This window comes from Dasypus novemcinctus, chromosome 12 (assembly GCF_030445035.2).
Source record: "Dasypus novemcinctus isolate mDasNov1 chromosome 12, mDasNov1.1.hap2, whole genome shotgun sequence".
Classification (NCBI taxonomy): domain Eukaryota; kingdom Metazoa; phylum Chordata; class Mammalia; order Cingulata; family Dasypodidae; genus Dasypus; species Dasypus novemcinctus.
In genome coordinates, this window is record NC_080684.1 from 82,734,924 (window position 1) to 82,751,625 (window position 16,702).

At 37.4% G+C, this 16,702-nt stretch overlaps 1 protein-coding gene across 4 annotated transcripts in view; it reads left to right on the forward strand.

Annotated features, from left to right (window-relative positions):
• The window catches only part of APAF1 (apoptotic peptidase activating factor 1), an 82,915-nt gene extending 72,178 nt beyond the window's left edge, over window positions 1–10,737 (forward strand). For all 4 annotated transcript variants that reach the window (XM_004464146.5, XM_058308591.2, XM_071219029.1 and 1 more), the window contains exons 25-27: window positions 1,778–1,903; window positions 4,300–4,446; window positions 8,512–10,737. In XM_004464146.5, coding sequence (XP_004464203.1) covers window positions 1,778–1,903; window positions 4,300–4,446; window positions 8,512–8,658 — 420 coding nt within the window. In that variant the 3' untranslated portion in view covers window positions 8,659–10,737. The remainder of the gene's footprint in view (window positions 1–1,777; window positions 1,904–4,299; window positions 4,447–8,511) is intronic.
• The last annotated feature ends 5,965 nt before the right edge of the window (window positions 10,738–16,702 follow it).

Here is a 16,702-nt window from a genome sequence, read left to right on the forward strand (position 1 = left end):
ACAGGGCAACTTTCCCGCATAGGGTGGCATTCCCACGCAGGGAGGCAATCCTGCGTGGGGCACATTCCTGTGTGGGCTGGCACTCCACGTGGACCAGCTCACTGCATGGGACAGCTTGCCCTCATCAGGAGGCCCTGGGCATCGAACCCTGGACCTCCTATATGGTAGATGGGAGCCCAATTGGTTGAGCCACATCCATCTCCCATGTTTCCCCACTCTTAAAAGCAAACCTCCTCTTTTCTGGTGGACTGTCCCCACATTTTCCCTGCCACTAGTTTGTGCCTCCTCCAGTTTATCTTCCATACTGTTTGCTGCCATCATTCCCGGCTGAAAAACCCTGTTACCTGAAGGTGTATAAGCCAAACTCCTAGTCCATTACCTTCTCTTTCTGCAACATTGATCTCTCAGTGTGTAGGCTACCTCCATCTTTTTGTATGTGCTTTTAACTTTGGTCTGACAAAACTTCCTACTCCCTATTACCTCAAAGAATTATGTCTCATCTATTTAGACCTAGATCTGATGGCAGCTCTGCAGCAAAACCTTCCATGACCCCTAGACAGGGTTAGCTGCTTTATCTTCATTGTTCTCATTACATTTGATTCATGCTTGTTAGAGCATTTACTTCATACAACTGTTCACTTATCTGTTCATGAGCCTATCTTCTTGATTAAATCATAAACTTGATTAAATCATAATCAAGGATAGGGACTTTGTTCCATAGCTCTCAGTTCAACATGCCTGGTACATAGCAGTTTTCAATCTATGCTTGTTAAGTGTTGATGACAGAACCATGGGTTGAGTATTGAAAGGAAAATAATAGCATATGGCCTTGAAAGATAGTAAGATGATATAGTGACTTTTAAAGAGTACTTGCTGTGTGCTATGCCCTATTCTATTAGTTCACTCTCAATTATTTTACTTAATCTTCCCACCAAAAGTATTATTGTCCCATTGTATAGATATAGAAACTGAAGCTAAAGAAGTTCATGTGGGGAAGCGGATTTAGGTCAACTGATAGAGCATTAGCATACCACATGGGAGGTCCAGGGTTCAAACTCAGGGCCTCCTGACCCGTGTGATTTGGCCCATGCGCAGTGCTGATGCGTACAAGGAGTTCCATGCCACACAGGGTGTGTCCCCCGTGTAGGGAAGCCCCATGCTCAAGGAGTATGCCCTGCATGGAGAGCCACCCTGCACAAAAAAAGCACAGCCTGCCTAGGAGTGGTGCCGCACACACAGAGAACTGACGCAGCAAGATGACGCAACAAAAAAGAGACACAGATTCTCCATGCTGCTGACAAGAATGCAAGCGGACTCAGAAGAACACACAGCGAATGGACACACACAGCAGACAACAGGGTGGGGGTGGGGCTGGGGGTGGGAAGGGAAGAGAAATGAATAAATAAATAAATAAATAAGTTTCTGTGATATGACCTACACACAAGAAACTACTAAATAGTAGATCACACTCTGGTCTGTTTCACTCCACAGACGGTTAACTGATTTGTTCTTCCTTCTGAGTGTCAAGTTTTAATATGGAAGCAGTTGAGTTTGGTCTTTTAGCTAAAGTTAACTTGAGTAATTAAAGGGAAACTGAAAAAGTAACAAGATTTCAAATTGGAACGTGGGCATCTCATGAAAGTTTATGAACTGTCAAATGCTAGAAGTTCTATGGGATTGAATTTTTGGCTAAAGAGCACTCGAGGCAGGGTTTGCAGATGCTTTTTTTTTTTTTAAAGTGCATTTGCTATTCTAAACAGTCCTAATTGTTTTCCAGATTTGGAGTTTTGAACTTCTTTCCCCTCTTCATGAATTGAGGGGCCACAAAGGTTGTGTACGCTGCTCTGTTTTCTCTGTGGACAATACTCTACTGGCGACTGGAGATGATAACGGAGAAATCAGGGTACGATGTTTGCTGACATGAAAATACTGATCTTACTATAGCTTAGGCTAGCACTCGTCACCACATTGGGGATGTTTGTTAATGTGACAGAGAAGCACAGTCCCTGGGGTTCTGGTTGGATAAGGCATTCTTTGTTTTGTTTCTTGAAGAGTATGTTATATTCATAGCTGTGCTCCATTGTAGAAAAGGATTCATTAGAGTTAGAGTGAAGCATTTTCCCTTATATGGGAGGAGACAAATGTCCCAGTTATTTGCAGTTGGTTATCTGCTGTTAGCTTAGAGAATGGTTTATCTTAATTCTTGGACTTGAACCAAAGGTTGTTTTTAGTGGCAGAATTTCAGGGAAATAATCTTATAAATCGTTATCTAGGTTATAAATCAATGGCAAATTCTGCTTTTTCTCAGTGCTGAAAGCAAAGATCTCTTTAACACCATTAGATGTCAACATTTACAGTGTAGCTTATTGCAGTCCGTATTGGACAGCCTGTTTTTGTTAAACAGTTCAGAGGTTCACATTCTCATCATTGGGTGGATATTGAAGGTGCCTTATGATGTAGAGTCTGCATGTTATGCTATCTTTCATTATCCTACAATGTTTTAGGTAAATATATAATAAACTGTGCCTTTTCATTTAGAAAACAATTTTTTAGGAGGCATGCTAAGGCAATACAATGCTGTTCTCTTTATGTCCCCTTTAAACAGGGAATGTAATACAACATGGAAAATATTGCTTGTGGATAGATCAGAAGTCATGGAAAAGCCACCAACTTGGTTATGTTGATGGGATTGGGCCATTGCTGGGAAAAGCTCGGGCATTGGGGGTGGCTGCTTTGGTAACAAATCTATGTGAGAAGGGTGGTTTTTTTTTGTATTTGTTTGTTTTTCCCTTTCTATGAAGGAGAATTTAAAATCCAAGGAATAGGTGTTGTCTTAGTTTGCCACACACTTGTTGGCTTAAACAACAGCAATTTATTGGTTCACAGTTTGGAGGCTAGTCCAAAATCAAGGTATCAGCAGGCCATGTTTCTCCAAAGTCTGTAGAGTTCTGGTGGTAGCTTGCTGGCAGTCAGTCTCTGCTTCTGTCGCAGTGATATATCTCTTTCTGTCTCCGGTGGCTTGTACTTCCATGTCCAAGTTTCCTTTGCTTTATTCTTGTCATACTGGATTAAGGTCTTCCCTTCCAAAGTCAGTGGTAGGGCAGGCATAGGATAGACATTCTCATGCCAGAAGGGAGAAATTGGAAGGAAAACAGGGGTCATGGATCCCAAGTAAGTCCAAAACCCCCAGCAAGGCAAACTCCACTAGATTTCAAGCTCTAAGGGCCATCTGTGGCTTGATAATTTTAATGCAGAAGAATGGGAGAGTATACAGTTTATAGGAACAGAGGAGTTACTAAATAGGCTTTTCAGAAAAATTAAGATTGTCCAACTACCAACCCTCTCTATACCAGTCACATAAATGCCATGTCAATTGAAGTGCAGGGCTGTTTGGGGAACATTCATTTTGCCCTGAGTTCACATCTCTGGATGAAAGTGGTCCTTTACCAGTTATGAGGCAATGTTTCATTTTTCTGGAATCCCTGCAGGAAATAGTATCTCTCTTAAAATTTTAAATGTTATTTAAAGATTTTTCCTCATTACATTTTAAAAAATGTTTTTTTCCCCCCAATAATTCTGAATGTAGGAAATCTGTTGTTTTTTAATATTTATGCATAGCTATCTTACTGTATTCTAATTAGTTTTTCCATTAGGTTCTCTTGGATTTTCTAGGGAGACATTTGCAAATGATGATTTTGACTATTTTGTTTTGCTATTTATGTCTCTATTTCTTTTTCTTATTCTGATGTACATTTTTTGGAAACAGAGTACTGCCCCATCTTATAAGACATTGTAAGCAAATTTTAACATCTGTAAGTGATTGGATTTTTATAAGAATCAAGTAAAATAATCTCAAAGCATACATATTTAGAATGTTATAGGGATTTACTATTATTTAAAATATATATGCTTTAAGTATTTGAATGTTATTGGTCCATATTCTTGGTGTTAGCTCCTAGTCTAGAATTCTTTTTTTTTTTTTTGAGGTAGGTTTGTTAAGCCTTTTTTGTTTATTTCTTGCTTTTCCCATCATTTTCTTTTTTATTAAAGTCAGTTGCTCTAGTCCTTTCATTTTATTTTGCTTTTTTTTGAGTATAGTTAAGTATTGTAAGTAATGAATACTTAAATTAGTGTTTTTATTTTTAAGAAAGATTTATAAATGTGTTCCAGATTATTTATATATATATATTTTATAAATATAAAAAAGTGTATGTACATTATATGAAAATAAATACATATTAGAACTAGAGCTGTCTTCTGGGTAACCCTGTTAATGAATCATGTATCATATTTATGTAGATATGGAATGTCTCAGACGGTGAGCTTCTTCATTTATGTGCTCCGATTTCAATAGAAGAAGGAGCTGCTACCCATGGAGGCTGGGTGACCGACCTTCACTTTTCTCCAGACAGCAAAATGCTTGTCTCTGCTGGAGGATATCTTAAGGTAAAGAGTTCCTCAAAGATAAGGCAAGAAAAGAACAGCTTTTAGATTACTTTGCAAGCTTTCTTCACTTCCTGTACCTCAGCTGGGCTTCCTAAAATCCAGCAGAGTAGGAAGGCAGGTATTGTTCTCCTTTTTGTGTAGTGACGGCTGAGGTCTGCAAGGCTACTTTGCTTTAGGTATACCTCTAGAAGCTTTGGTGACAGTGTTGGGTATTGAAACCAAAGTCTTCCATTCTCAGTTCAGAGCTCTTATACTTAAACTGCCCATGCAAGATCTCAGATGATCAATATGACTAGCAAGTGGGATGTTTAACATCACTTTAGCTTCCACTTCACTGATTAGCTATTTTGTTAACAATATAAAAGAAATGCATTTGTGAACTTCCTTCCTTCAGCAACAACATTTTAATAATAGCTTCAGCAGCAGCAGCAACATATTGCTTTATAGTGTACACAGTGCTTTAATTCCATAATCTCATTAGGTCCTCACAATTTTATAAGGCTTAAATTTTATTATCGTTAGTTTATAGTTAAGGAAATTGATTTCATGGAGGTTGTGACTTTCTTAAAGTTACATAATAAGTAGAAGAGCTAAGATTCAAACCCAGGTCTTCTTCCTCCTCATTTTTCTCTAGGAGCTTTGCTTATGCAAACTTATTAATGAATACTAAGGCCAAGGCCTTGAGTATTTTGTGCATTTTTTGGTGATTCCATCTATTTATCCGTTCAGTAAGAATGTGCAAGTGCTCTGCTGTATGCTAAGACACTGTGCTAAGTGGCCTAATGTGTAAGACTTGGTTCCTGCTCTCAGGGGCCTTCTATGGGATAGCAGACAATTTTTAAAAACCTCTTTAAAGTGTAGGAGATGTTCTAGAATGTGTCTGCATTATGATAGTGTAGGTTGGTTTTACTTTTGGAGGTTATCAGAGGCTTTATAAGGAGGAAGATGGTTGAGGTTAGTCTATTGAATAGTGGTTTAGTTGTCAAAAGGGTAGGAGATGATACTCTATATTACACTGACCATTTGGACATTTTAAAAGATTTGTCTTTTAAATTAGATCCCTAATGAGATGTTATTTCTTACTAAAAACAGTCAAGTGTAGGGTATGATTCTGCCTGAATGCCTAGCACAGCATAGGTATTCAAAAATATTTGAATGAATTGAAGTGTTTGGTTATATGGGACTCTTGTAATTGCACATTTACTAAACATAAAAATCTAGCTTATAAAAAATTGCATTGGAGCCAAATTTTTGGCTTTATGAAAAAAGGTACTTTATGATCCCTTTATAAGGTTGCATTGAAAATACAACTTTGTTTTTGGACATACAATTTTGCAGTGATTAGCACATCCTGAGACATGATCACTACTTGTCCTCTGTTAATGTAAAGATAAATTATAACTCTTAGTTTGCTGTGAGGATGCTGTTTAGAGGAGAGGTATTACTGTCTTTGCATTGGAAGCTAGGAGTCTTGAGTAATATTAACTGCTGAAAAACTTCCCAGCTTTGATGCTGAGCTTCCAGAGACCACTTCATTTGATATTCTGGGCCCCATAGAATGTTATCAAATGATCATAAATCTGACTTACAAAATATTGTAAAGATCAGTGATCAAGTGCAATGAATGTCTCATGATGATGGAGGAGGTTGTTGTTATGGGGGGAGGAGTTGGGGTGAGGGGGGTGAGGGGTATATGGGGACCTCATTTTTTTAAATGTAACATTAAAAAAATAAAGACAAAAAAATAAAAAAAAAAGATCAGTGATCAAATTTGCAGACTTCTTAGAGAACCTTGAAATAAAACAGCAGGATAGATAGCCTTGCTGTAGATGTTATATCTTAAAGATGAAAGATCCTGTGGCATATATATTTGGTCTGTATATTTTAGTGATAATGAGACTGCTTTTTCCTTCTGCTTTGATTACTAGCATGGTTAAACTGATTATGGTATAGCCCAGTCTGCATCTACCCAGCATGTTAATGAGACTTTCCAAAAGCTCAGAGCAAATTAAAAGTAAAAAGGAACAGCTGCTCTAGTGTCCAAGAAAATAGGCCTTTTGAGTCTGTTTACTTTAGAACCGACTTGTATAAATTAGATGTCAGTAAGATAAAGTAGGTATCCAATAGCGAAAATGCTCTTAACCCTCAAAATTATTCCGATTTATAAGTTAAAAAATAATATAATTTAAATTTTTACCTGCCTTATGCCATGGCTTGTATACTGTTAGAATGACAGGCAGTCCATTTTAATTTGTTCTCATGGCGGGAAAGGCTGGAATATGTGGCGAGAAATGCAAGTTTGTCCTTACTTGGAGACAGTAGAGGTTAATGGGCAGAAACGTGGGCCTTGGGGCAGATGGAGTGAGTTCAAACCCTGGCTCTGCCACTCATTATCTGTGTGACCTTGCACGAGATTTTTTAACCTCCCTGTGCTTCTATTTTCCTATTGGTTAAGTGCATATAATATCTATTTCCTAAGGTTGAGAGGGTTAAATGAATTAATACATGCAAAGCACTTATACATTGTGGCACATAGTGTACCCTGGTAAGTGCTAGCTAATATTTTAACATTATTATTTTTTAGCCTGTATATAAACTAGGAGCTATTGTAGTGTTTCCACATAGAGGGGTCTGTTATAAGAAGCAGGTGGAAAAGGTGGTGGCACTGGATTAGGAAGCCAGAAGCTCTTCCCTCTCTGCCACCTGCAGGCATTGTCATCTTGTGTGACAAGGCCTTTCTTCTCTCTGAACTTGTTTCCTTATTTGTAAAATGAGACAGTTAGACTACGTGATGTGTAAGAGGTTTTACTCTCTTAATTATTTACCCTACAACTGAAAACTGATCCTTCTCTCAGTTGGGTGGAATATGTCCTCTGTAATGTTGCTTAAATTTTTTATTTTACAAAGCAAAATGCATGCTGCTTCAGTGAGGTTTACTAAAGCACTCAGAATATACTTTTACCAGCTACTCTTACTAATAGTGAACATGAATAGTTGACCCGGTCACATTAGCAAGGCAGAATGCTAGGAATGCCAAGGATACTAGAGGTGAGTGACACTATCATTGGGTTCATTATGATACTCAGAATCTTCATGTACCTGAGGCCTTTTCAAAATGTTTTCATACGCATTGTCTCTTTTGCCCTCGTTTTAGCTGTGAGATAGATGGGTAAGCTTTATGATCTCTATTTGGTAAATTAATATAAATATTATTATAATCTTAACAAATTTTTTGATCGGGAGGAAAAAAGAGACTTGGCCAAAGCTCCTACTGCATTTGCGATGTACATTGTTTATTTAGTAAATAAATGGTTAGACTATTTTATAAAGAAACTTGGTCATGGGCTCTTGAATCACTCCTGGTAAAAGGGAAGATTAGGTAGAGCAGTAATAGAGATTATGAATAATCTGAATGTCTGTCATACTACCAGTACCTGTCTGAGAAAGGGCATTTGAGAGGGGAGAGGGACCTTCTTTGGTCCATTTCATTGACAAAGACTTACAGATATGTTGGTATGGGAGGAGTAGGGTAGGAGGTGTAGGGGGTATATGGGAACATCTTATATTTTTTAATGTAACATTTTTTGTGTGATGTATATATCTTCGAAAAATACAACTTACAAAAATGATGGGGTAGGGGGGTGGGGAGTGGGGTATATGGGAACCTCTTATGTTTTTTTTAATGTTTTTTAATGTAACGTTCTTTGTGATCTATTAACTTTAATAAAAAACAAACAAACAAACAGACTTACAGATAGGAGAGTTCAGTCTAACCACTGCCATATTGGACTCTGTAGCCTTGGGTGTGCAGCTCTTAAGTAGGTTGCAGCTTTCTCCACCGTGCTTTGTAGTGGAGTTGGGTATAGGCATAACTGTGAGGTGGTCACCAAGGGTAATCAGGAAAGGCTGACCAGGTTGATACTATTAATATTGCAGCATTAAAAGTTAGACTCCTTTCTTGCTTTTTGCTTAGGTTTGGGAGTGGGAAGGTGATAGGGCAAAGGATTTGGTTCACATTTCAGATTGTCGCATTAGTCTAATGAGAGTTTATTTTTCTCCTAATAGTGGTGGAACGTTGTCACTGGGGAATCCTCACAGACTTTCTACACAAATGGAACCAATCTTAAGAAAATACATGTGTCCTCTGACTTCAAAACATATGTGACTGTTGATAATCTTGGTATTTTGTATGTTTTACAGATTTTAGAGTAAAAGAATGAAGCATTAACTTTAGGTTGAACTTTATTAAATTTTGAATTGGCAGAAAATTCAAATGAAACTGTGTTTCAACTTCCTATAAAGCTGTGAATTATTTTTCAGTATTGCATTCTTTACAAAATTATTTGTCGTTGGATGAATAATATTAATGTAGCTTTCCCCTCAAACGAACACACCTTTAATATTGTTTTTTGTAATCATCATCATTATTGTTAACAGTTGGTCTTTAAGATGCAAATGAAAATGTAAATATGTACCTTGGTATACTCTTGGTAAAATTCTCTCTTGATGCATTCAAATTGGTTGGCATAATTAATGAGAATAATTTGAAGGAATTCTATATTTTAATACTATCATTATGCAGGCTGTATCTCAGGGTAGCATTGGCCTGCTTTTAGAACAACACTTCCCTAAGGGGATATAATTCTGCCAAATATAATCTTGAAACTTATTTGCACTCCTTAAATTTACTTTAAAAATATTGTCTGTGTGCATGGTCTACAACATTTCTTTTAGTTGCTCAGTTAGTGAGTCTTGGATTTCAAAATTCTTTCTATAAAGCAAAATAATGTATGTTGGAGAGAGAATATTATGGCAGCCCTGCACCATAATGGACTGGTTGTCAGTGTCTGAGTTGGGAACCATCCTACTCTCTTTGGTTCTTTACATACCAGACTTCTTACCTGAACTTGACCATTTTTAATCTTTTTTTTTTTTAGCTGTTGTTCCTCAGTTAAATGTTAGTAAGTTAGAATAACTGGGGAGGAGCCAATTTTAATCATAAGTTTTAATAGAATTTTTCTCAAAAATGTGAAATGTTAAGTAATTTTCTTCTTATTTTCCATTTACTTTTAAAGGAATGGCATTTTCAATGCTATTTTCTTAGTGAATTTCAACAGAGAATTCTCTGGCTTTCTATATAGTTCCAGGAGTCATTGTGACTCTGAAAGATGACGACTTTAGCCTTCCAACTTTCCTTTCGACCACTTCTTCCTTCTTTCCATCCCCTCGTCCGTCCTTCCAAGTTGAATCAAGAAGGTTAGGTTTTTACAGGGAGAAAGCACATCAGCCTCAGGAACTAGCTATTTTTAACTTCCTGAATTAGGAACTTTAATTGAAAGGTAAATCTAAATATTTTCTCAGAAATAACGGAAAAGGAGGTAAATTAATAATAAATGTGTTTCACATATTAAAAAAAGGTAACTAAAATTCAAAAGTTGTTGTTTCTACAACAGGAACTAAATCAAATGAGTATTAGTACTAACAATAAGTAATGAACCTATTCCTGTGTTTGGTGCATTTTAGTAGATGTCTTGGGAGTAGGGGGCAATATGACCTCAGATGGAGATTGGATTAGATACTCCATTTGGCATTTGAGGGAACCATAAATAAAGTCAATAAAAATCTTTTATATTGTTGAGGCTTTTTTAAAAAAAAGATGGGTTGAGGAACTGGTTTACAGGCTTACTCTTATTTAAGCAAATGTGACAAGTGAAAATCTGAATTTTATAAAAAGGAATTTCTGTAAGTGGTTTGTTCTGCTTTAGAATATCCAAATCATAGTTTGATGTGTATGCAATGTTTAGGAAATCATCTCTTCTATATCTCAGTGTATGAAATATTAACTATTGGAATTAAAAGACACTTGATTCTAAAGTATAACAAACAGTAGCTTTAAAAAAAACCTTGATTGGCCCTTGTCTTTAAAAGAAATAAAAACAAAACAGGACGATACATGGTAACAAAAGGAAAGAGGCAAAGCCTAGTATGATAAAGCTGCAAATTGCATGACAGCTCATGGAGTTGGTCGAAAGGAGAACTTTGTTTTGTAGCTTGCAGATGAGTGTTTTCAAGCGTTTTCTCCTGCTTTTTTTTTTTTTGCATTGGAAATCACATTGGACTTCGTACATAAATTGTTTTACATTGTTTGTTTCTTGTATGCTTTGAAAACTGTAAGTTTTGTATTTATGATACAGTTTGTGTGATTTTTTTTTTTGCCTGGTACACATTTTAAAAAATGAATTTTAAAAATTGTTTATAAAAATAAAATTTCTGAAATCCTTTTGAAAACAATTTTCAAATTGTTTCAGACTCCTTGCTTCTCATTTACCTGCTGATTAGAAGATTAACGTGAAAGGTCCTTCAAGCTAAAGTCATTAACCTTTCTCATCTATGCTTTATCAGCTATATATGAATTAAATTCTATCAAAATTTTCTGAGCCTCTCCTCAGTGTGTCTCTGTGATAGTTGCTGTCTGGTATGGCTAGCATGGAGAAGATCCTATAAAGAGAATTCACTTAAATTCATTCACTCATTTTTTCATTAATTTGTCTGACAAATATTTATTGAGGTCTGCCATGTGCCTGGTGGTGGTGTTCAAGGTGGTGGAAATACAGCAGTGAATAAAGTCCTTGCCCTCCTGGGGTTGGGGCAGGGGAGGTAGACAATAAATAAGTAAAATCTATAGTGTATTTGGTGGTATGTGCAAACAGAAGGGGGGATAGTTAGTTTTAGATGGAGTTACTCATGGAGAAGGTGCTGTTTGAGTGATTATCTGGAATAGGTGAGGGAGTGAGCCATGCAAATATCTGGAGAGCATTTTAAGACCCTAAAGTGGAATGGGTTGGTATATTCCAGGGCAAGCATGGAGGCCAGTGTGGCTGGAGAAAAAGTGAGTGAGGGGAGTGTCATAGGAGAGGAGGGCAGAGAGGAATTGGGGGGCTAGAACCGTGGAGGGCTACCTAGGCCATTGTAAGGAAGTTGGCTTTTACTCTGAGATGGGAGTCAGTGGAGGAGTTTGAGAAAAGGAGTGACCCAATTTCCATGGGAAACTGAGAATCAGTTGAAAGGGGGCCAGAAAGGGGTGGAAGAAGTGCGGGATGCTTTTGCAATAATCTGGGCAAGAGTGGAGGGTTAGAATAGAGTGGCAGCAACAGAGGTGGTAACAAGTTGTATTCTGGATAGTGAATAGGATTTGCTGATGGATTGAATGGAGGTTGTGTGAGAGAGAAGTCAAGAATGACACCAAAACTTGGCGTTGAAACCAGAAGGATATGAGTGCCAAGAGATGAAGATTGTGAAAGAAGTAGGTTTGGAAGGAAAGATCTGGAGCTCAGTTTTGGGTGTACTAAGTTTGACATGCCTAGTAGATATCCAATGGGCTGCTGGGTAGGTATTTGAATAAAAGGGTCTGGAGTTTGTGAGAGAGAGAAGTCAATACTCGAGATATAAATTTGAGAGTCATCAGTGAATCAATATAAAGCCATGGGATTAGATGAGATAATGAAATGGGTGTAGATTTTAAAAAGGGAGGGCTGTCATTGCAATATTCCAGAAATGTGTTGGTTTTTATAATGGGAATTATATTAGGGGAAACTCTTACAGTTCTGGTTTTACGGTTTCTCAAATGCCCAAATCAAGACACCATCAGAGATGTTTTCTCATCAAAGTCAGCTGCTGATACTCCTGGTGTCCTGCCACATGACCAGGCAAATTGGCTGATGTCTGCTGAGGCCTCTGCCTTCCCCTCCAGGCTCACCATCTCCTCATGCTCAGCTGTGAGTGATCAAGTATATGGCTTATCTCTTTCCAGGCCTCTTCTCTCAGTCTTGGCTGCTCCTCTTTCTCCCTGAGTTCAGCTGTGGGCTATCGGGCATCAATCCCTGGGCCTCCTCTCCTTGAGCTTCTCAGCGCTACTCTTTTTCTGCAGCTGTAGGCAAACCTGGAGTCCTCTCTCTCATGATGGCAGAGCTCCCTTTCTCCATTCTCTCTGCGTGTTCTCTGTTTATATAAGACCCAGCAAAGGGCTGGAGACCCAACCTGGATAACTTCACTGACATAGTCTAGTCAAAAGGGTACCAAAACCACAGGAATGAATTAATTCAAGAACATTATCTTTTCTGGAGTCCATAAAAGATGACAGTCCCTAAAATTGAGCCCAGGGCAATGGAGGTTGGTAAAATGAGGGCACAGGAGAGTGAAAAGGACCAGCAAAGATGAAAACCTCAAATTTAGTGTTGTAAGTGCAGTGAATACAGTGGGCATGGGCTCCTTAATTCAATGTGATCGAGGGCAAATCCCTTCATTTGTTTGTCCAGCTACCTATTTATGCTGTGTGTCTTGAACACCTACTATGTGCTAAGCACTGTTTTAAGCAGCAGACAAGAGAGACAATAATAAATACATTTTAGAGTTTGGGGGAGGATGGGGCCAACAGGCAAAAAATAAGAAAATACAAGCCATTTTCTTATTTTGTAAAATGACTATCAGTTCCTCCCTCTCAGAATTGTTTTAAGGATGTAATAAGATAAAGCTGATAAAGTACTTATCTCAGAGCTTGGATCCAAGAAAGTACTCAGTAAACATTCCTAAGTATTATTTATTTTCTTTTTTGAATCAATTTTATTGATACATATTCATAAAACATACAGTCCATCCAGTGTGTACAAGCAATGGTATTTGGTATAATAACATAGTTGTACCTTCATCACTTCAATCATTAGAGCATTTTCATTACTCCACTAATAATAATAAACAAAAAAAACCAGACAAAAAACCCCTTAACAATCACCTTTCAATCTCTCTTTCCTTCCCCTACTGTACATATCTGCTATCTGTTTCTGTCTCTAATTTGTATTTATATTTTGTATAGATGGAGTCAATATGTATTAGCTTTTGTCTAGTTTCTTTCACTTAATATATTTTCTTTTTTTTAACCCTTAATGAAAGATTAATAGTATGCATTATTACTCAAATGCATATTTTCCGTGAGGTTTTGCTATGCCAAACATTCCCATTTTGCTATGCCAAACATTTTTTTAGTTTTCCTTCTAGTAATCTACATGACCTTAGTCTTCCTTTCAACCACTTTCATACTCATATAATAGCACTGCTAGTTACAAATATTATATTGTGCTTTCACATTTTCTATTCATTTCCAAAGATTAACACACAACTTTTTTACCAGTTCTGCACAAGTTAATCCTCAGCTTTCCATTCTTTAACCTCATTTCTATTTTCTGGTGATCCATGTTCTAGTTATTAACTCCATGAGTTTACACAATATATTTATTAATAGTTCATAATAGTGCAATCATACAATATTTGTCCTTTTTGTGTCTGGCTTGCTTCACTCAACATAAAGTCCTCCAGGTTCATCCCTGTTGTCATATGCTTCACATGAGCTGCATAATATTCTATTGTGTGTATACATCCAGTTTGTTTATCCATTCATCGGTTGATGGACACCTGGGTTGTTTCCATCTTTTGGCAATCGTGAGTAATGCCACTATGAACATCAGTGTATCGGTGTGCAGATGTCTGTCTGTGTCACTGCTCTCAGTTCTTCTGGGTATATACCTAGTAGTGGTATTGCCGGGTCACATGGGAGATTTATATCTAACTTCCTTCGTAAGCTTCTATGACTTCTGAAGAGAAATCCACACCAAGTCTTATTGGACACCCCTTGTATGTGATGTTTCACTTCTCCTTTGCTGCTTTCAGAATTTTCTCTTTATCTTTGGCATTTGATATTCTGAGTAGTATGTGTCTTGGAGTAGGTCTATTCAGATTTATTCTGATTGGGGTTTGCTGTACTTCTTAGACATGTGAATTCATTTCTTTCATGGGAGTTTAGGAATTTTCAGTCATTATTTTCTCAAATACTCTATATCTGCCCCCTTTCCTTTCACTTCTCCTTCTGAAACAACCATTATACATACATTGTTGCACTTTGTTATCATTAACTCAAGGAACCCCTGCTCAAATTTTTTCCCATTCTTTTCTCACTCTGTTATTCTCTCTTCAATTTTAGCTGCTCTGTCTTGTACATCACTTATTCCTTCTTCTAGCATTTCAAGCCTGCTGTTGTTGTATGACTCTATTGTGTTTTTGATCTCACATATTGTGTCTTTCATTTCCATCAATCCTATTATTTTACTATTCAGGTTTTCAAATTCTTCTTTGTGCTTGCCCAGTGTCATCTTTTTTTTTTTTTTACTTGAACAATGAAAGTTTATTAGTATACAGATGGTTGTTATTTTTAAAATATATCTTTAAAAGATACTTAGATTACGTAAATGTTACATAAAAAAATGAAGGGGATTCCCATATGCCCCACTCCCTACTCCTCCAACATTTTCCTGCATTAACAACATCCTTCATTAGTGTGGTACATCTGTTACAATTGATGAACACATTTTGAAACATTGTCACTAAGCATGGATTATAGTTTACATTGTAATTTACACTCTCTCCTGCACAATTTTGTATGTTATGGCAAGATACATCATGTCCTGTATCTGTTGTTGCAATGTCATTCGGGACAATTCCCAAATCCCAAAAATTCCCCCATATTACACCTGTTTTTCCCTTTCCTTGCTCTCAGAACCTCCAATGGCCACTGCCTCCACATAAATGATATAAGTTCTTCCATTGCTAGAATAACTATATGTCTAGTAGAATACCAGCCAGTCTACTTCAGTCCATATTTCATTTCCCAATCCTGAGGATTCTGGGATGGTGCTGTTCTCTCGACCTCTAATTGAGAGGGGGCTTTAATCCCATAGGGCAGATGGATGGTTCTCTCTTGCTTGCAGTGGTAGACTCTCTTGGTTCCTTGGGATGGTCATTGTCCCATCATCATCTACTTGCTAATTGTCCTGGGTAAGTCCAATGAACTGGAGAGTAAGTGTTGCAACTCTGTTGTGATTCAGGGCCCTGCTGGTACATGGATAGCCCAAAGATTTAAGTGTCTTGGATGTACACGCTCAACTCTAGTACTAATTATAGGTGCAAATAGAAGGGTCAGAAGAGCCTTGTGTAGGGAAACCACAATTGAGTCCAACTCTCACCCTGGGGAGCATAAATTCCAAAATAGGGCCCATTGGCAAGGCACCAAACTTCTGAGCTATCTGCTCTGACTATAGTGTCTGGATGTCTCCAGAGCCCTCAAGAGTCCTGTTTGAGGTAATTTTTGCTTTGGCAGTCAATGAGATCGTGCTGAGACATGCATAAGCGTAACCTCCGGAATGATCTCCCGACTCACTTTGAAGTCTCTTAGCCGTATAAACTCATTTGTCTCTACATTTTCCCCCTTTTGGTCAAGGTCTTTCTCCAGTTACATTGCTAGTTGGTGCTTGGTAGTAATCCCTCAGTGCCAGTTTGGCTTAGAGAGAGACCCCCTTTGAGTTACAAGGAGGCTCTGAGGAGGTAATTCTTAGGCACCCTATAATACTAGGCTAAGTTTCAATTTCAAAACTAAGGGTTCATAAATACAATCATCAATATCAAGGGCCTGTCAATGGACCATCCTCCTTCACCAGTCATTGCCCCTGTACTCAGGGGATTCTTGCTGTTCCATTAGAGAATGTAGCAGCACTCCCCAGGATGGAAATTTGATACTCTTTTAGTTATTGTGTGAATCTCCACCTACTGTGACAATATCCCGTGGACACTGGAACACATTTCTTTGCCTTAGAGGTATGCCCTAGGTGAACCACCTCCAATGTATTCCCCATCACTGACACCCTACACCAATGATTCTCCTCTGTCATAGTTGTAATCCTTCTGTGATCCAAAACTTCTTAAAAAATGAAGCCAACAAAATAGCCAAATACAATTAATAAGAAAATGAAATAATACCTTTAAAAATCAGAAATGAACCATAAAAAATTTTTTAATTAAAAATACAAAAATTTGGAATAAAAATAATGAAAAAAAATTTAAAATGTTTTTGACATTATGTCTTTCATTATTGTAATATCTGTTGTCTTGTACATAAGTGACATTTTCTTCCATTTAGTCCTCCAGTGTCTTATTTTTTCCATTTTCTTCAAAGAAGTTTTAGGTTACAGAAAAGTCACACAATATAGGGGATTCCCATTTACCCAACATCCTTCCCCATTTCCCCCTTCCCCCTATTGATAACATTTTATGTATGGATGATACCTTTATTACAACCGATGTACAAATATTGAAACATAATTATTAACCATCATTAATGGTTTACATTATGGTTTACATTTTGGAATGTACACTT